Consider the following 20,744-nt stretch of genomic DNA (forward strand, 5'->3'; position numbering starts at 1 on the left):
AGAGAAAGAGAGAGAAAAAGAGAGAAAAATAGAGAGAAAGAGAGAGAAAAAGGGGAGAGAAAGATAGAAAAAGAGAGAGAAAGAGAGAGAAAAAGAGCGAGAAAGAGAGAGAAAGAGAGAAAAAGAGAGAGAAAAAGAGCGAGAAAGAGAGAGAAAAAGAGAGAAAAAAAAGAGAAAGATAAAGATAAAGATAAAGTAACCTGCACATAACAAGGGTAGGTGTGCGGGGAATGGGTGAATGGAAGTAGATACGTTGGTGCTTATAAATGTGGTTTAGAAAGTCTGAATGATAGATAGATACATAGATAGATAGATCGAGGGAGAGAGATACAAGAGAAGACAAGGTGAAGGAGAGATATTAATGACCAAAGCCGGAGTACATTGCACATCATCATCATCAATGAAGAAATAAATCACAATGAAAGTAATAGATCATTATAGAACCGGCAACATATGTATGCAACCTGGATCGGCATATATACTCGAGAACACATGCACGGAAGGAACTAGAAAATACAATTTGACGTAAATGCATCAATGGCTGTGCCTCCACCCACATTGGATGTCAACCCACTGTTTCATTTGATCTCAATTAAAGGTCACATTAAAATTTTATGGGAGAGACAAAGAGAGAGACAACAGGACAGGACAGATAAGGAGCTTCTAACCCGAGTTCTGGTCTGCAAAATGATTTTCAAAGGCTGCATGACCTTTGACCTTTAACATGTTCAATCTAAAGTTGAATCAGCTCATCTTTGTATTCCAGTCAATGAGTGTGTCACGTATGTTTAAAAATCTCTTGAGTAATTAATAAGTTACTGCAGTAACACAGATTTCCAATGAAAGCGCCTTTTTCCTTTGCCCCAAAATCTTATAAGTCCATCTTTGCACTCGTACATACCTGTACAAAGTTTGGTATTCCAGTCATAATTGGTTGAATCGAAATCCTTATCCCAAAAATCTGAAACTTCATTTATCTGATCTACGACCCGAAGTGAGTGAACAATTAAAGCAATAACGTCATCGGTCACGGGGTTTGGTGGCTATTTTGAATTGAAAATAAAAACGTCAAAAATTCTCTCCAGAACTGCTTAACAGATCAATGTGAAACTTCATGCATATGTTCGACTATTTTTATCGCATCATCAAACCCATTTTGGCCCAAATACAGCAGCAAGTTGGCCTTGGATGCCATAAGCATAGGGGGTAGTGTTGTGTGGTTTAGCGTGTGTGAAAATGTGGGATGTGGTTTTGGTTTTGGATGTGGAATGACCTGAGATAGTGGTGAACAGCTGTCCTGAAAACCTGGAAAGAAGAATAAGATTGAATAGAATGTGGAAACTGATCCTGCAGGTGGAGAAAAAGAGGAACAAATGAGTGGAGGTGAGCAGTAATTCTGGATTTTGGGAGTTCCACCAGAAGGGGGTTGCTGGTGGTCTGTGTGTGCACTGCAGACAGTCCATTCAGAGAGACGCAGTGAGAGTGCGAGTAATTTCCTGGATTGAATATACATATTCCAAGTGTTTGACGAGCTTGTGATTTTGTCAAGGTCTGCAGAGAGGTAAGAGCCTGCTACCTGCCTTTCAGAAGAATGAGAGATGTCACAGCAGAAGGAGGAGTCATCAGGAACTGGATAAAGAGGATTTTCCAGTGAGTCAGAGAGATAGTTGATGAAGAGTATGAATATAATGGGGCCAATAACACTGCATGCCAGCCTTGATAGGGAGAGGAGTCGATGAGAGGATCCCATTGAGAGCCACGTGTTGTGGACGAGAGCAGAGGAAGTCAGTAACCCAGGAGTGGAGTTGGCCTTGGATGCCATAAGCATAGTGTTTAGAGAGCCAACTCCAGGTGAAGACTATCAAATGCTTGAGAGATGTCGAGAGATATGGCCGTGATCTCATGTCTGATATTGAAGGCCTCTATTCAATGTTTGGAGAGTAGATACAGCAGGTCCAAGGTGGAGTGCCCAGGTCCGAATCAAATTGATGATCTGAGATAAGGCTGTTGGAGAAAAGGAATGATTTCATATCGGTTGAATAAGGCTTCAATCCTTATTATTGACTCAAGACATTTCAGGTTTTCATTTTTAATTACTTGTAAAAATTCTCCCCCCAAAAAATCCACTGACATTATTGGGTATTATGTGTAGATCCGTAACAAAAAATCTCAATTCAATCCATTTTAAATTCAGGCTGTAATACAACAAAATGTGAAAAAGTCCAAGGGGTGTGAATACTTTCTGAAGACACTTGGACCACCTTTAGAGGACATTTTCCCAGCAGAGCAGGGGTTGGCCTTTTTCAGGCACCGTGGTCCCCTTTTTGACCTTTTTCAGACACCGTGGTCCCCTTTTTGAAGCAATGTTTTATGGCCGGATGACCTTCCTGCCGCTAACCCTGCCTCTTGCGACACACAGGGAATTACCAGTGAACTGGTACTCAATTTGCCGACCTCGGAAGGACGACAGGCTGAGTCAACCCCCCTGGCATTAATTCAGCGATCGACTGGGATTTGAACCCAGAATCCGAGGATCCCAAGCCAGCACCCTAACCGCTAAGCCAACACCAGGTTATTTTCTGAAGACACTACAGATATCATTTTTGGCCCAATCTCTCATTGGTGAAGAATCATTTTTAAAATGTTGGTATCTGGCTCCAGATCTAGAACTTTTCCAAAATTGAATTGACTCGTCCTTGTCACACACCAACGTGTCCACAAAGTTTTGTCGAATTTGTCCATAACTTTTTGAGATGTCCTGCTCCCAGACAGACAGACAAACATGGGTGAAAATATAGTTTCGGTGGTGAAGGTAACAAAAACACCCCTCGGTGGTGAAGGTAACAAACAAAATCAGTGCTTGAAGAAATTAGACTACCATCTACATTGAAAGCATTGATGCTAAAACAGAAACTATCATGCTTCGGACACATCATTCATACAGAAAATAAAAGTCTTGAGAAGTCAACATGCTGGGTATGGTTGTGAGATGAAGAGGAAGAGACAGACTATGTATGTGCTGGATGAATGGGGTGAAGGCTGCAAACAAGCTGTCTCTGCCAGAGCTTCAGAAAGCATGGCAGGATCAGGATGTTTGGAGGAATCTAATCATGAATGACACCAGAATTCGGCCATAACTTGATGCAACTAGATAAATATACGTATATATACTGTATATATATATATACGTATACATATACACACATACTTTTTTAATATGGCTAAACAATCATACTAAAATATGCAATTTGGCGTCTGTCTGACCGTGATACATTCAGTCGTTATTATCCAATTTCAACCAAAGTTGCCACGGGGACAAAGAGTCATATGACGGAGGTTGTAGCGACCACATTTGCCCCCCTTCTCAAGAGGCTTTTCCCCCTTGGGTGAAATCTGTGTTGAGGTGTATAAATAGCTTACCATGGAGTTTCATGGGGCACACATACTGGAAGTTAAAATTATTATACCCACAAACTATTCAGTAAATTCCATCCAACATTTTTTTTTTTTTTTTTTTGTATACAAGATCGAGGCTCGTGAAAGAGCTAACATTAATCACAGAAAAAGTCAAACCGACACACAAAACACAAAAAACAAGGGGAGCGGCAGACAAGATGGGAAGAGAGGGGGAAGGACACAAACACAACATTTGAGAGCAGGGACATCGGGAGGACTTGGGGGGAGGTGGGAGAGGTATAAAACATATGAACACTGCAAGGACTCTGGGGTGAATTACCGGGGGTAGAAAAGATCAAGGTTTTGGATGGGGGAAGATAAGAGATGGTGGTGAACAGCTGTATTAAAAACCTGGAGGGAAGAGAGGGATTGAAGGGAGTGGGGGAGTTTGTTCCAGAGGCGGGAGAAAAGGGGAATGAAAGAGTGAAGGTGAGCAGAGAGCCGAGATTTTGGCAGTTTAACCATAAGAGGGTTGCAGGCAGATCTTGTGCGACCTGAAGGAATATTGGGGGGACAGAGCACAGAGAGAGCTGGGGGAGCAAGGCCGGAGAGGAGTCGGTAGAAGACAGAAAGACCACCAACCTGCCTGCGGTGAGTGAGTGAAAGGCCCTCGGAGTTGACTTCATCGCAGGAGATTCCAATGATTCTGAAAGCTTTGGCCTCAACAACGTGAAGCCGAGCTAGGTGTGAGGCAGGAGCACCAGCCCAGAGGGGGGAACAGTATTCCATTGAGCTGCGGATGAAAGCCTTGTATGTGGTGAGGAGCTCAGGTGTGCCAAGGAAGGACTTCGCACGACGGAGGATGCCCAGTCGGCGACTGGCTTTGGAGGCCAGCTTGGAAATGTGGTTTTCCCAAGAAAGATCATGGCAGATAGTGAGACCCAAAAGCTTGAGTGACAGAACTTCTTGGAGAGGATTGTTGAGAAAGTAGATGGGAGGGTTTTCCAGTCGGTCCTTTCGGAGAGACATTGTAAGAGTGTGAGATTTGTCAGGATTGAAAGACATAAGATTACCCTTTTAAACAGTCGCTACTGTTGTTTTAACACTAGACTGAAAACTATTTTGAGGAAACCCGACACCCATGAGGTATTGAGCCCTCCTCGCCCCTCCTGCCCTGGCCACTCCCGTAAGGAGCGGATGTTTCTGGTTTAACAAAATTGGAAAATCCTCTTAATAATAAAGTTTGATCCACTAATAAAGGAAACCTCGCTTTGAGAAAAACATTTGAGATTGTTTGAATAAAGTAATGTAAAATACAACTTTAGGCCACTGTGATGATGTTGTTTGAAGGTGTTTGTTTGGTGCGCATCACATTTTAAAATCTCATGCATTTATCCCACACATTTTATGTTGCAGAACCTGTTTTTACTTCTCTAATTATTCTATCCTCCCCACCCCTTCCTAAAGATAACTGCTGTGCCTGGGATGCATCCATTGCTAGTTTTTGTAAATCCAAAGAGTGGAGGGAAGCAAGGTGAAAGGTACAGACCTCAATTTTTGGAACCTCTCTTTTATTTTTGTTCCTTACGTCAAGTCGCACACATTTGCACTGCTACATTGCCTGCACTTCCTGTTTCTAAAAATATATTGGTGATTGCCATCAATTAATTGCTCAGCTTGCTGTGAATTAATTTTCCAGCAATTCACAAAGTATCCAGAGTTTGTTGAAAAAGTATCAGTGCTCTTGAATCCAGCATAATTATTCTTTTCAGGATATTTCGGAAGTTCCAATACCTACTGAATCCACGCCAGGTCTACAATCTTTCAAAAGGAGGCCCTATGCCAGGGTATGCCGCATGTTACCCTCTTCTTATTCCTTTAAGTATCCATTTATTATTCCTACATTTTATGTACCGTCAAATTATTTCTGCTTTTTTTTGTTTTTCCTACATAAATACAGCAGCAATACGTTGGAAGCGGTCATTTGGAAAAATAAAATATTTGCTGTATTCCTTCACTGAAGTGAAAACAGATGTTTGAACATTGATGTGCTTGTGTAGTTCTGAAAAAGAAAAATACCAAATGCCAGAAATAAATGCATTTCCTACTCAGCCCAGCACATGTGTTTTCTTGATGTTATTCCTTCCTCGCTGCAGCTTAAATTTCTTTCGTGACGTACCCAACTGCCGGGTGCTGGCTTGTGGAGGAGATGGTACTGTGGGCTGGATTCTCGATTGCATAGGTACCGATTACAGATCTTCCTCGGGGCACTGATTCTTGAGGGCCTCAGACTGAGATAGATGGGCATAGCAAGGTGAAGACTTCTGGGGAGGCCTTAGGGTAGGGAATAATGAGGCCTCCAGGACTTTTATTAGTAGAACTCTTGGGGCCATGATTATTGGGTCCCCTGTGGTTGTAGACTCCTTTAGGCCTTCATTAGTTGGCCTCAAGAGGTGGAGATTTGCATCAGAGCACGGGAGAGGTGGAATAGCCCCGCCCCAATAGGAAGTACTCTGTCTGTCTCTGACACTTTGGCTCTCTTTGATCAGCTTGCTATGTCTGTGTTTGACCCGCTGGTGTTCCGTCTGATCACCTCTCTGCCTCTAGTCACTGGTTCTCCCCAACTCTGGCCTGCACTCATTCTCTCACCTGCCATCTGGCTCCCACTTTGGCCCTGGGTGTGCGTGTCAGGTGTGCGTTTATGTGCAAGGCAGGTGTGCGTTTATGTGTGTGTTAGATTAAGATAATATTAGATTTCAGATGACAAGTAATTTTCACTGCATTTCAAAAGTTATGGACTGAATATTATTAGGTGTAATTGACGAACTCTTCAGTCAGATTTGGATGTACATAGATGGTATCAAACTATTACTTTCTACTCCCAATGTTTGTCAATTACACTGGATGATAATATGAGATGATTCACAACTTCGAAACATGGGAGTAAAGAATATTGTAAGTCATCACCAATGAAGTACAGGTTATACAATTTGTTATAAGGTGCAGAATTCATAATAGTACAACAAATGACAACAATGACGTCACAGATCCAGGTTGAAATATTTCCAAGGTCAACCTGAGTGGGAGACAATTCCACATGCTTCAGTCAACATTTACGTATGGGGGAGAATAAGTTGGTCGGGTCTGGGTGGGTTTGGGGACTCTGGCCTATTTCGTAGACAATGTTAAGATATTCATCTTTTTTATCCCGAGCATAGTCCAACATGGCCTTGTCTTTTCATCGTGATGGTAAAAAGGGGAATGTATAGCAGACATAAACGTGGTCACCTGCTTACCAACAAGCTTTGGAGGTGATCGAACGACTTTGAGAGGTTAGAATTTAGGTGAGCCTTATTTTGGGCTTTAGCTTGTTAAAGAACTGATGCACACCACATACCAGCTATGTGGAGAGATTTTAGTTTCCCATCAGTTGGGTTTGCCTTTGAGATGGAGAAAACAAGTTGTTATTTTATTTATTTATTTTATTTCCTCATTTTGTTTTTGTAATGTTGTCGGCACCATCATGCTTCTAAAGTATTGCATATGGGATAGCTGTTAGTTGCATTCATTTTGATTATCACGTCACTACTCATTGATCATAATCCATCTGGTAACTTCAAATAAGGAAGGGAAGTTGTGTCATACTTATCAAACTTGTCTCACACAGATAAGGCTGGCCTATCCAGGCAGCCTCCTGTTGCAATTCTGCCACTTGGGACTGGAAACGACCTTGCACGCTGTCTGCAGTGGGGAGGGGGTAAGATCTTCTTATCTTAAAACAAGTTGTGTCACCAGATGAAGATCGGGTTATTTAGATGTCAGCAGAACATTTTGAAAGAAGATTTATGTTTGTTTAAAGCTTTAGCAAAAACTAACCAGGGAATGCACCATGAATGCAATGATGGGCCAAATGGCCTCATTTCCTTGTTTGACGTCATACAGGATCATGCTGCGACTACTTGCACTCAAAGTAGTCCCATGGCAATTGTAGGCCCATTGTATATTAATTTCCATTCTGTATACAGAATATAAGTACTTGCATGCAATTGGTTTGATTTCCGACAAATAATTCACCAACGTGGGAGGGCCAAGGTCCACCTCTCTCCCTGCCAAGGACATGCTCCGTCAGCCAGAGAAGCATTATTTTTTACTGCGTAGCCCATCGGGCAGAGCTGTCTAGAACTGTGTTTGTCCGTATGTATATATGTCCCCTCAAACATATACCAATCAGAGCTGAGAATCTGGTCACATGACAGGGTGATGTGATTACGTCTGATGTCATTACGGCGGTGCGGTGGCTGACTCTCCACACTCCACCATTTTGATTTATATGCCATTCATGCTGAACATATCGTCGAACCTGTCATATATCACAATCACCATGCTCTACCTTTACCTTTTTCATTCAGTGTGAAACACAAACTAACCGATTGTTAAAATGACCATCAAATATCGAAAGCATCGTTGTTACGTCTCTTCAAACAATACGGTATGTATAGGCCTTAGGCGTTATGACTCACCTTCCGCTTTGGACAAATTAAGCCCAGGTGTCTTAATGCAGTGATATTGTTTCAGTAATATCGTTTTCGTAATCATAATAATATTATAGTAAATATAACCATAACACTTTAATCCCAATGTCGTGAATGGAAAGTTGATGGATTGAAGTGGTGTGAAAGTGGAAGTAAGGAATTCACCTCGGTTTTTAAAAAAATAATACAATTTTCGTAATAATAACGTAACGTTATTATTATAGTAAATCTAATCGTAACACTAATCCCTTTTGTAGTGACTGCAACGTTACTGGAGGTTAAATATATATATATATCTTATATATATTAAAGTAGCGGAAGTTTTGCGTCTGGCCGTCATGCTACGTCATTACGTATATGATGTCATTACGGCGTAAACACCCGCTCACTTCGAGGGCGGCAGGAAAGGTCATTCCTCTTTGGGGTGTATAAATTACAGTCTATATATGATCAGGTCTCAAGAACATTGGGTGTGTGGTCATTTACCAAGTTTCTTGTGGAGAGATCAACAAGTGGTTTAAACATTCGAGCAAGCACTCCATTCAAAACCGTTAGGGAACAGCTGGCTTGGCAAGCGCTAGCTAGCTGCTTGTTAAATCAGCACACCTCCAACCCTTTTGGGTATAATCTAGATTACAGTAGATCTTCCCTCAGTTCTGTAAGTAAACTTACCTCACAGATGTCGGGATTCCTCCAAATTTCTTTGTTTAATGTTATAAGCAGCATTATAGACTGTTAAAAAAGCTAATCATGTGTGTTTGTGATTTTAAATATTTTCCAAGCCCGGCTACGCCGCTGTTAGACTTTCGGTCTTGTTTTAAGTTTTCATTGTTTGTATTTCACAGTTTACAGTTATAGAAATTACAATTTTCAAATGCTAGATATTTATTGAGTTTTTTTAATTTTTATGGACACATGGTTTTTAACGTAAATTTTCATTTCCGGATGCTTTTTCTTTTTTAATTTACGGACTTTATTGTCATGTTTATTTTACAGTTGCAGAGATTACAATTTTCAAATGCTAGATATTGATTGAGGTTTTTTGGGGGGTTTTATGGACATATTTACGATTTGTTTTTTTACGTAAATTTCGATTTACGGATACGGTTGTGTGATTTTTTTTCCCGACATGTTAGCTTTGATGTCAGCCAGCATGCCAAATTTCAGCTTTCCTCGCCAACCAGAATGTACCGAACATTAATATCAGTCGGTCATTCAGTGAGTCAGTGGATAGAATGAGCTTTATATATTAGATATCGATGTTGAGAATATTTTGCACAAGTGCAGCCCAGAATATTTTATTGGCCAAGGACAGTCTGCATCTTGTTTTTGATTGCAGCTGGTGCTTGGGTGCAGGTTATGAAGGAGAGAAATTAACCAAAGTTCTTAAGGACATCGAAAACAGCGTCATGATCAAGCTTGATCGCTGGAGTATTGCGGTTATTCCAAACAACCCAGATGACAAAGGAGATCCCGTTCCATATTCTATTATCAACAACTACTTCTCCATTGGCGTGGTAAGACAAATGAATCACATCATACCATTGTACTTGTAAGGAGTGTATTTATAAACACACAATGTTTGGCCAATTTATTAGTGCATGCACATCCATTATGTCAGTTGTTTTTGTATACGATATTGTGACTTGTGGAAGATTGAGAAAACAGAGTTTTATCCATCTGCCATACTTGCACTCTTAATCATTATACCATGTGCTTGAAGTTTTTTTTACTAACTACACCATATGTTTGAAGTTTTTTTAAACTAATATGAATTCATTAATTAATGCATTTCTTCACCAAACATCTCACCTATGAGGGAACATCACTTCATAGGTTTGGAATTGTCTTAAAGAGCATGGCATCATTTGGAAGGGACTTTAAGTGAGCTTCTCCATCTGCAGGCCTTTTCTCTTAGACATTAAATATGCTGTAGTATATTTTGAAAAAGGTAGGCCACTCTGTGCCAATCCCGAGCCATATTTCCTTCTTGTACTTGCCTGTAGGCCTATAATTAGCACTACCTGCAAATGTTTCGTTGCGCTCAGGTTTGTACATGGCACATGCATGATCCAGTATAATTTTCTTTTGAACATTAAAAAAAACTCGACTATCAATTCAAAAGCAGCAGTTTCTTAAGAAGAAGCTTCCATTTGAGAGACGTCCACATGGCAACACCATGGACCGCCATCCATAAAGGGATATTTATGTGCAATGACAATTATGGGATTTATGGTGCAATGACAAGCAATGGCAAGCACAAGATTTATGGTGCAAAAGGGCTTTATGGTGCAATGACAATGTTCCTTTTTACAAGTTTTTAAAATAAAATATAATACCATTCTAAGACCGCTGTTTCTGATGCAATGGCATAATACATTAATACAGTCACGTGAAAAAGTAAGTACACCCCATGTAAAGTTTTGACTTTTTCAACATATTTCAACATACAGCTATTTGATCTTCATTTCAACAATATTGATAGATAAAGGTGATATAATATAACAAATATCATGAAACATTTACATTTTGTAGTCCATTGTATAATTTAGATAAACATAAATGCAAATTTCGCATGTGGAAAAAGTAAGTACACCCCCACATTTATCACAACTTCAAATACCTATAATTAGAATCAGGTGCACCAGCTCAGGTGCAAATGATTAGAACATCGTTAGAGAGGATCTTGGAGGAACCTGTCTTATTTAAACCTCAGACATTTAGTTTGGTTTGCTCTTTGTTGTTGAAGTGTGCGGCGTCACCATGCCTAGATCAAAAGAGCTCCCTGAGGCCTTCAGAAAGAAGGTTATAGATGCCTACGAGTCTGGGAAGGGATTTAAAAAGATCTCCAAACAATTTGAAATCAATCATTTGACTGTCCGGAAGATCATCTACAAGTGGAGAAGATTCCAAACAACTGCCAACTTGTTCAGGCCAGGCCGCCCCGGCATGTTCAGCCCGAGAGCAGACCGCAAGATGCTGAAAGAAGTCTCAAAGAACCCCAGAATGTCATCACAGGACCTACAGGTAGCTCTTGCCACTGTTGATGTCAAAGTGCATGAGTCTACCATTAGAAAGAGGCTGCACAAATTTGATCTACATGGGAGGTGTGCCAGGAGGAAACCTTTGCTGTCCAGAAAGAACATCAGGGCAACACTAAAGTTTCCCAATGAACACCTCGGCAAAGACCAGCACTTCTGGAACAATGTGCTCTGGACAGATGAGTCAAAGGTAGAGCTATTTGGCCACAGTACCAGAAGACATGTTTGGCGAAAATCAAAGACAGCATTTGACCAGAAGAACCTGATACCAACTGTAAAGCATGGTGCTGGAAATATTATGGTTTGGGGCAGCTTTGCTGCATCAGGGCCTGGGCAGCTCACCATCATAGAATCCACGATGAATTCTTCATTGTACCAGAGGGTGCTTGAGGATATTGTGAGGCCATCTGTCGGAAAGTTGAAGCTCAACCGAAGGTGGACCTTGCAACATGACAATGACCCTAAACATACCAGTAAATCCACCAAGGAATGGCTGAAAAGAAAGAAATGGAGGGTTCTGGAATGTCCAAGTCAAAGCCCGGATCGAAATCCCATCGAGATGTTGTGGGGGGATTTGAAACGAGCTGTGCATGCAATTGTGCATGCTGTGCAACAATTTTTTGTTGAATAAATTATTGCAAAGTCAATTTCTCATTGTTTTTTGTTCAATTAGATCACCTTTATCTGTATATACTGTTTAAATGAACATCAAATATTGATATATCCACATATGTTAAAAAGATAAAAAAACATTTCATGGGGTGTACTTACTTTTTCCAAATGCGAAATTTGCATTTATGTTTATTTAAATTATACAATGGACTACAAAATGTAAATGTTTCATGATATTTGTTATATTATATCACCTTTATCTATCAATATTGTTGAAATGAAGATCAAATAGCTGTGTGTTGAAATATGTTGAAAAAGTCAAAACTTTACATGGGGTGTACTTACTTTTTCATGTGACTGTATGTAGGACAGAAACTTGGTTTGCATGAAGCTTGTAAAAAGACCTTGAAAATCTAAATGGGAATCTAGTCGTTTATAAATGCAACATATAAGGAACCATCTTTGGAGGCCATTTTTCCCCACAGAGCAGGGGTTGGCCTTTTTCGGGCACCGTGGTCCCCTTTTTTTGAAGCAATGTTTTTACGGCCTCATACCCATCCTGCCACCAACCCTGTTAATCTCCTCGTGCGACACACAGGGAATTACCAGTGAACTGGTACTCAATTTGCCGACCTCGGAAGGATGACAGGCTGAGTCAACCACCCTGGTGTTAATTCAGCGATCGACCGGGATTTGAACCCTGGATCCTAGGATCCCAAGCCGCACCCTAACCGCTAAGCCAACACCAGGCTTAAATGCAACATATTCAGCGATCGACCGGGATTTGAACCCTGGATCCTAGGATCCCAAGCCACACCCTAACCGCTAAGCCAACACCAGGCTGAAATGCAACATATAAGGGATGAATGAAAAAAAAAAAATGCGACCATCTCAAATTATTTTTTTCACAGGTTAAATATTATGATTTCTGGGAAAAATATTCTCAATTGTAGAACCAGGATATTAGGACCAAAAAAAAAAAGGCTGAGTAAGGTGGGATTTGTTTGATTTCATGTCAAACCAAACATTAAACTCAGTAGTATGATGATGTTTGGTTCTGCTGCTCTTGTATTTTAATTCCAAGTTTCTGAGACATTCATCTTGAGATACTCTTCCCAGGAATTCCCAGTCTTTAAGATGCTTTTACCATTAATTACCAATTTCTGAGACACTTTACTAACAATTGCCAGTTTCTGACTTCATCAAGCGTCTTTGGGCTTCTTGAAAAGCGCTATATAAAATAAATGTATTATTATTATTATTATTATTATCAATCAACCAAGACATCAATAACTAGAACGGCACTCAGTAGAGAGCATATCTCCGCCAGGTGAACAGTTTACATTTTATATCCCAGAGTCGACCAGAAAATCACAATACAGAATCACATTGCATCAAAATCATCCGTCCACAACTTTTTCAGATATCCTGCTATGTATCGTTTTGGGCCCTATCTCCCAATGGTGAAGAATCACTTAAAAATTTCTAGTAGTCGGATCCGAATCCGGATCGTCACCAAAATCTAATAATTTCGTCGTTGTCACATACGCAACATCTCTGCCAAATTTCGCCCAAATTCGTCCACAACCTTTTGAGATATGTTGTTCACAAACAAACTGACAAACAGACAGACAGACAGGGGTGAAAACATAACCTCCATCCACCTTTGGTGGCGGAGGTAATTAACATTTTTTTGTCCTGAGACAACAATAAGATGCATTAAAGAGCATCTTCAGTATCACTCTCCTTGTTGCACAATGAGATGCACGTTGTCCATTTTCGCAATTTGTTTATTATTCCCATAAATTAATAAATCTTTATTGATAGTCTTTATCAAGTCATTCTAAAATATCGATTTGCTCTATCTTTTTTGGTTGATTTAAATTAATTTTGTTTACTGCAAAATAAATTCATAATGTGAATCTAAAATTTATTCTCCATTCAAATCATATAATTCACAAGTTCAGGAAACTGTGTCTAAAATATCAATATAAAAGCTCGTTTTACCATCTCTTTGTATAACCTCTTCTCTTTGTACTGTATAACATATAAATCAATGTGATTTCCATCTGTAAATTCTAACAATATCACCAACTTTGAATTTAAGTTTTCTCAAGTTCATTTCTGTTTCATATTCTAAATAAGACAGTTTCTGAGGTTTTGCTTTTGTTGAGGAATGAACTATATTACTGTAATTATATATGATACATTGAACAATAGAAACTCATTTCTGATTTCCCAATTTAGCAAATTATGTCTCTCTTTCAAAGTAGGATCAAATTGATCAATTACAACAACATTATAGTGTTCCCTTCATTACAAGTGCTGTTCAATGTAATAACTGTTGGAGTATACTTGTATCCCCTATTATTTTAAGTCAATTAAGTCGTTTGACCAAATATAATCAACTTCTTCAGAATTAACATTCCTTTTTTTTAATTCTGTCATTATTTATTTAGCTAATTCATCAGCAAAACAATAATTGCTCCTCAGTTTTAAAAATGACACCAGTCAAAGCTTAAATATTGTTTTGGATTCTGATAATACACAGGATTTCCAAGCCAAATCTTCTTTCTTTCTTTTTTACCATGAACGTATGTTTTAATCTTAACGTGGGAAATCGCATCAATGATAAATTATACAATCTTGGCCAAAAATAATGGCACCCCTGCACGTTTTTCAAATAATGCACCATTTCTTCCAGAAAATTGTTGAAATAAAAAATCTTTTGGTATCCACATATGTATTTCTTTTGTTTGCAGTGGACGAAACAAAATAAGCCGAAAGGATTGCTAAATCTTAGCTTATTCCACACGGAAATCCAGTGGAACAAAACAAAATAAGCTGAAAGGATTGCTAAATCTTAGCTTATTCCACACAGAAATCCTAAAATGGCCAGGACAATATTATTGGCACCTTTTCGAAGTTGTTAGAAATAATTAGATTTCAAGCAGGTAATTGTCCCCCGTCGCACCGCAGAGCGAAAGGGGGACTATGGTTTTCCCCTCCGTCCGTCCGTCCGTCCGTCCGTGCATGCAGGCGTGCATGCGTACATGCGTGCGTGCGTGTGTAAACGAAGGACCGCATTCGAATTTGGTGTGTGGGTGCAACCCACGTCAAAATCCAAATGGCCGCCGCCATGTATGTCTGATGCCATGTATGTCTGAACCTTGTGAGCGGAATATCTTGAAAAATAAGCGAAGTACCAACTTCTAATCTGGTGTGTGGGTGTTCCTAGGCATAAGGAAGAACCCCATTGAAAATTGGGACGCCTCGTCAAAATCCAAGATGGCCGCCACCATATATATGTCTGAACCTTGTGAGCGAAATATCTTGAAAAATAAGCGAACTACCAACTTCTAATCTGGTGTCTGGGTGTATCTAGGCATAAGGAATAACGCTATTGAAAATTGGGTCGCCACGTCAAGATCCAAGATGGCCACCACCATATATATATCTGAACCTTGTGAACGAAATATCTTGAAAAATAAGCGAAGTACCAACTTCTAGTCGGGTGTGTGGGTGTATCTAGGCATAAGGAAGAAGGCTATTGAAAATTGGGTCGCCATGTCAAAATCCAAGATGGCCGCCTCCATGTATGTCTGAACCTTGTGAGCGAAATATCATATCATAGCATGTTTTCTGCGTCTTCCACTTTGTCAACTCACATCACTTCCCCGACGAGGGACCTAGGTGTAACGCTTGTTCTCCTTTACTTTGAAATTGAACTCACCTATGGTGATTTGCTGGTGCCTGCAATATATAAGTCACTCATTCGACCAGTTTGAATAGAGAAAAGGAGTCATTCTGCTGTTTTGTGTCACTGTGTGTACCGCAATGAGCATGGAGAAAAGAAACAAAACCAGAGAATTGTCTGAGTATGTCAGACACAGGATTATAGCCAAGCATAGACAATCTCAAGACTATGACTCCATCTCGAGAGACCTTGATGTTCCTGTGTCCACCGTACGCAATGTTATCAGGAAGTTTAAGCTAACCTCCCTGAACGTGGGTGCAAGAGAAAACTTTATCGAAGGATTGATTGTTCGAATGGTGGAGAAAGCACCTCAATTAACTGCCAAACAGATTCAAGCTGACCTTCATACACAAGGTACGACAGTTTCAACTCGCACCATCTGTCGCCAACTCATTGAAAGGGAGTTCTATGGAAGGAGACCCAGGAGGACCCCACTGCTGAGAGAGAGACATAAGAAAGCCTGACTGGAGTTCGCCAAAACACACCTGAACAAGCCCAAATTCTTCTGGGAAAATGTCCTGTGGACAAGAACCACCTTTAGAGGCCATTTTCCCCACAGAGCGGGGGTTGGCCTTTTTCGGGCACCTTGGTCCCCTTTTTGAAGCAATGTGTTATGGCCGGATGCCATTCCTTCCTGGACAGATGAGACCAAATTAGAGCTTTTTGGTAAATAAAGCACATCATCTCTATGGCTACCGAAAAACAAAATTAAGCCTTCAAAGAAAAGAACAGCTTCCCTGCAGTCAAATATGGATGAGGTTCAGTGATGTTTTGGGGTTGCTGTGCTGCATCTGGCACCAGGTGCCTTGAATGTGTGCATGGCATCATGAAATCAGGAGATTACGAAGGCATTTTGGAGCGCAATGTTCAACCCAGTGTCAGAAAGCTGGGTCTCCGTCGAAGGTCATGGGTCTTGCAACAGGACAATGACCCCAAACACACTTCAAAAAGCACCCAGGAATGGTTCAAGACAAAACGCTGGACTGTTCTGAAGTGGCCAGCAATGAGTCCAGATCTAAATCCCATTGAACACCTGTGGGGAGATCTGAAAATAGCAGTTGGGAGAAGGCAACCTTCAAATCTGGGAGAACTGGAGCAGTTTGCATAAGACGAGTGGGCCAAACCGCCAGTAGAGAGGTGTAGGAAGCTCATTCATGGCCATAGGAAGTGCTTCACTACAGTTATTTTGTCCAAAGGCCGTGCTCCCAAATATTAAGTCTTGGGTGTCAATAATTTTTTCAATGCCATTTCTTTTTATTTTCTGATTTAAAAGGATATATTAAGTTCTGAATCAAAAACAAAGGTTCTGCAATATTAACAGTGAAATAAAGAATTGTGGAGACCAAATACTTTTGTCAATTTCAGTTGATTTTTCGAGAAAATTATGAGTTATTTGAAAAAAGTGCAAGGGTGCCAATATTTTTGGGCATGACTATATCATTTTTCTCTCAGCTTCATGTTTTTCATCAAACGTTGTGCTATTATCATAATGACCATCGTGTTTCCTACAGACCTCTTCAACTCTGTTTTTCGCTTTGCTCCAATGCTTTGGGTTTCCATCTTCAATTGGCACATCTCTTATCTAAGTTTGTTCCAGGACCACAAGAAGAATACCCAAGTCGGTGTAATTCACCAGGAATGCCAGTTGTTGTAGATTTCTTTCCTTTTAAAAGCTATGACATGACCTTTTTCACTCACAATATTTGTTTTATGTTCTCTTGTATTTTTTCTTAACACATTCACACTTTTTAGTTATACACACTGAACGTGCCCCTGATCTTTCTTATAACTCCATTTTTTTCCTTTTCACATAAGATATATTTTTAGTGTCAGTTCTATTTTTACTCTTCGACAATACATTGCATTTATTACCTCCGCCACCGAAGGTGGATGGAGGTTATGTTTTCACCCCTGTCTGCCTGTCTGTCTGTGAACAATATATCTCAAAAAGTTGCGGACGGATTCGGAAGAAATTTGGCAGATATGTAGTGTATTTGGCAGATAAGATATTTGGCAGATATTTGGCAGATAAGGACGAAATGATTAGATTTTGGTGAAGATTAGGATTCGGATCCGGCTACTAGAATTTTTAAAGTGATTCTTCATCATATGGAGATAAAGCCAAAAACTATCTTTAGCAGGATATCTCAAAAAGTTGGGACGGGTTTGGACGAAGCTTGGTGGAGCGGTTGGGTTTGTTACAAGGACGATTAGATTAGATTTTGGTGAAGATCTGATTATGGATTTGGATCCGAGCATTATTTAATTTTCAAGTGATTCTTCACCCATGAGAGATCGGGTGAAAAGTGATATATAACATGATATTTCAAAAAGTTATGGACGAGTTATGACTAAACTTTGTGGATTAGTGGGTTAGGTGACGAGAACAAGCCGATTATATTTTGGTTCAGGTCCAAATCCAGTTCTGGCCTATTAGTGGGATACCAAACATAAACTGTTCAGCCTGGCGGAGGTATGCTCTCTACCGAGGGCCCTTCTGGTTTATTAAAGTTTTAGCACACTGACACAAAATAACGATTTCTTTACATTTTTCTATCACTGCTTGTAATATTTCTTTTAACAAGAAATAATTTACACGTGTGATATTTATGTTTTCCACAACCTTATTTAATGCAAATTTACACATTAAGAAACTACTATCAGCGAGATTTAAGTAAGTTAGGTCATTATTTATTTCCAAGTTCTTTCTTCCGTTTTTATTCCAGTCTATTCCAGGTATCGCATTTACCTTGAAGCAGTCCTCCTCTTTGGTAATGATAATGGTATCATCTAAGTCATAAATACAGTGAAAACTCTCAGATCTGAAGTTCCAAAATCCGAAATATCCCAAAATCTGAACAAAACACAAACTTCAAAAAAATGTATTGAAAAAAATATTTTAAAAAGGAAAGAAAAATAATGAATGCATTGTCTGCTTAATACTCATTCCTCTGCTGGTGTGATGGTCACATTTAAGGAGTTCACCATCCAGAGCTGTATTTTGGCAGTTTCACGTGCATGGGACTCGGTGACACAACCAACATTCAAAAATGAATGGCATTACTTATTGCCACTTACCATGTTCAATGGCACTGAGCAACCTGAAGACTTCGAAGGTTTTAAACTTTAAAGCGAGAAGGTTGACGCAGCAAAATTGATACATTCTGCAAAAAAATTATTATTATTATTTTTTGTATACAAGATCGAGGCTCGTGAAAGAGCTAACATTAATCACACAGAAAGACAAACCGACACATAAAACATATAACATGGGGAGTGGTAGACAAGATGGGGTGAGAGGGGGAGGAACACAAACACAACATCTGAGAGCAGGGACATCGAGAGATCTGTGGGAGGGAGAGGGCTTTGGGGGGGCGGAGGCATGGGAAGGGGGGGGGGGGGGGGCGGGTGGGAGAGGTATAAAACATATGGACACTGCCAGGACTTCCAGGAAAGAAGTTGGAATTTCAAACAAGGTGGATCTGGGGTGAATTAGTGGGGGTAGAAAAGATCAAGGTTTTGGATGGGGAAAGATAAGAGATGGTGGTGAACAGCTGTTTTAAAGACCTGGAGGGAGGAGTGGGATTGAAGGGAGTTTGGGAGTTTGTTCCAGAGGCGGGAGAAAAGAGGAATGAAAGAGTGAAGGTGAACAGAGAGCCGAGATTTCGGCAGTTTAACCATAAGAGGGTTGCTGGCAGATCTTGTGCGACCTGTAGGAATATTTGGGGGACAAAGCACAGAGAGAGCTGGGGGAGCAAGGCCGGAGAGGAGTCGGTAGAAGACAGAAAGACCACCTACCTGTCTGCGGTGAGTGAGTGAAAGGCCCTCGGAGATAGCTTCATCACGGGAGATTCGGGAGAATGGTATGAACACTGAAGTTGCCAAGGACTTGTACGAAGATGACATCTTGGAGTGGATGAATTGCGAAAGTGAAACACCTGTGGTCTGCCAGATGATGGATGAAGAGATTATTGACATGGTTATTAAGTCCGATGAAGAAAACAATGACGACAGTGAAAGTGTCAGTAAAGTAAAAAAAAAAAAAGCCGATGACCATTGACGTGGGAATAAAACTTGGAGAACATTATATGAGCAAGGTGGGATGCCAGCCTGTATCAAAACCTTGTGATCTCATGAGTGATATTGAGGGCCTCATGATCCATTTATGGGAGAGTAGAAGCAGCATGTCCAAGATAGAGTGACCTGGTCTGAGTTCAAATTGATGATCTGAGATGAGTTCATTGGAGAAAAGGCATCTTCATCATCCATAAAACTACTTTCATTGACAATATTACTAAAAGAAGCAGCATCCATGCATGTGTGTGTGTGTCATGCTTTATTTCAAAAGGGTTCCTGCTGTAATATAATAAAAGTGGTACCTTTGGAAAGCTAATAAATCGATTTGCTTGAATAAATATTTCAAAGTTGTAAAACGTCATGTCCTTTTAATCATAAAAAAATACCTTTTAGTCCGAGTTGCAACTTAATGTGACAGTTCCAACGGTACCATTTTTATTATTTTACGACAACAAAATAATAAAATGTCATAGAAGAATAATATGTTTTGGAATAAAGTGTGATGGACATGGAAGGAGAATATCTATAATAATATCTATAGTAATACTCCTCGAAGCAATAGAAAAAATATATATAAAAGTACACTTTAGGAATGCACTAACAACAATCATTTTTTGCAATTATGCAAAGTTATGCAAACAATCATATATAGTTATGATTATAACTATAATTTGAACATAAGCTCTCATTATCATCTTTATCTTCTGAACTGAGAGAGATACAATCATAACCATCAAATTCACCAAAATATTATCCGAGGTCTTCTTCGTCTTCGTTCGTATGCAGCAAAAGTCTGCGGGGTAGTATTATTGGCTAAGAGCATGGTTGTACCGCGGATGCAATGCCCTCTGCTGGTTATTACAGGAAAGCATATTCCCACAGATGCACACACAAAGAAGACCGAAAGAACATGCGCAATATAGGGATCCATCGATGCACCCTCTTCCTTGTGAAGCGCCTTTCCCCCTGTCAGAACAGGCATGTGGGAAATGAACACAGCCCCACCTTAAGAGGAATAATGGCGGCTGTTTCCCACAATGCAAACTTGCAAAAACGTAGAGATGTTTTTCAATTAATATCCAATAACAAAACCTATTAATTAAGCCTCAAAAAAACTGTACACAATATTATAAATGAGGCCTCAATAAATTGCTGTTCAGTGTTGTTCACACTACTTCTTTTGATGTATAATTTGTCCCCATGCAAATACTGCCTAAAACCCTATTAGCTTTACCTGTTGTTATCTGGCACTGAACTGTCTGCTCACCCACCGTCAGTGGCGTAGTGATGGGTTGTGGCGCTGGGGGTGAAGGTCAGGAATCACGCCCC

At 40.0% G+C, this 20,744-nt stretch overlaps 1 protein-coding gene across 4 annotated transcripts in view; it reads left to right on the forward strand.

Annotated features, from left to right (window-relative positions):
• LOC137431840 (diacylglycerol kinase beta) overlaps positions 1-20,744 on the forward strand; it is a 199,824-nt gene that overhangs the window by 113,680 nt on the left and 65,400 nt on the right. For all 4 annotated transcript variants that reach the window (XM_078782564.1, XM_078782565.1, XM_078782563.1 and 1 more), the window contains 5 exons: positions 4,864-4,937; positions 5,169-5,243; positions 5,553-5,638; positions 7,064-7,153; positions 9,285-9,445. In XM_078782564.1, the coding sequence (XP_078638690.1) occupies positions 4,864-4,937; positions 5,169-5,243; positions 5,553-5,638; positions 7,064-7,153; positions 9,285-9,445 (486 nt within the window). The remainder of the gene's footprint in view (positions 1-4,863; positions 4,938-5,168; positions 5,244-5,552; positions 5,639-7,063; positions 7,154-9,284; positions 9,446-20,744) is intronic.

Source organism: Myxine glutinosa, chromosome 7 (genome assembly GCF_964187855.1).
Source record: "Myxine glutinosa chromosome 7, kmMyxGlut1.1, whole genome shotgun sequence".
In the NCBI taxonomy this organism is placed as follows: Eukaryota; Metazoa; Chordata; class Myxini; order Myxiniformes; family Myxinidae; genus Myxine; species Myxine glutinosa.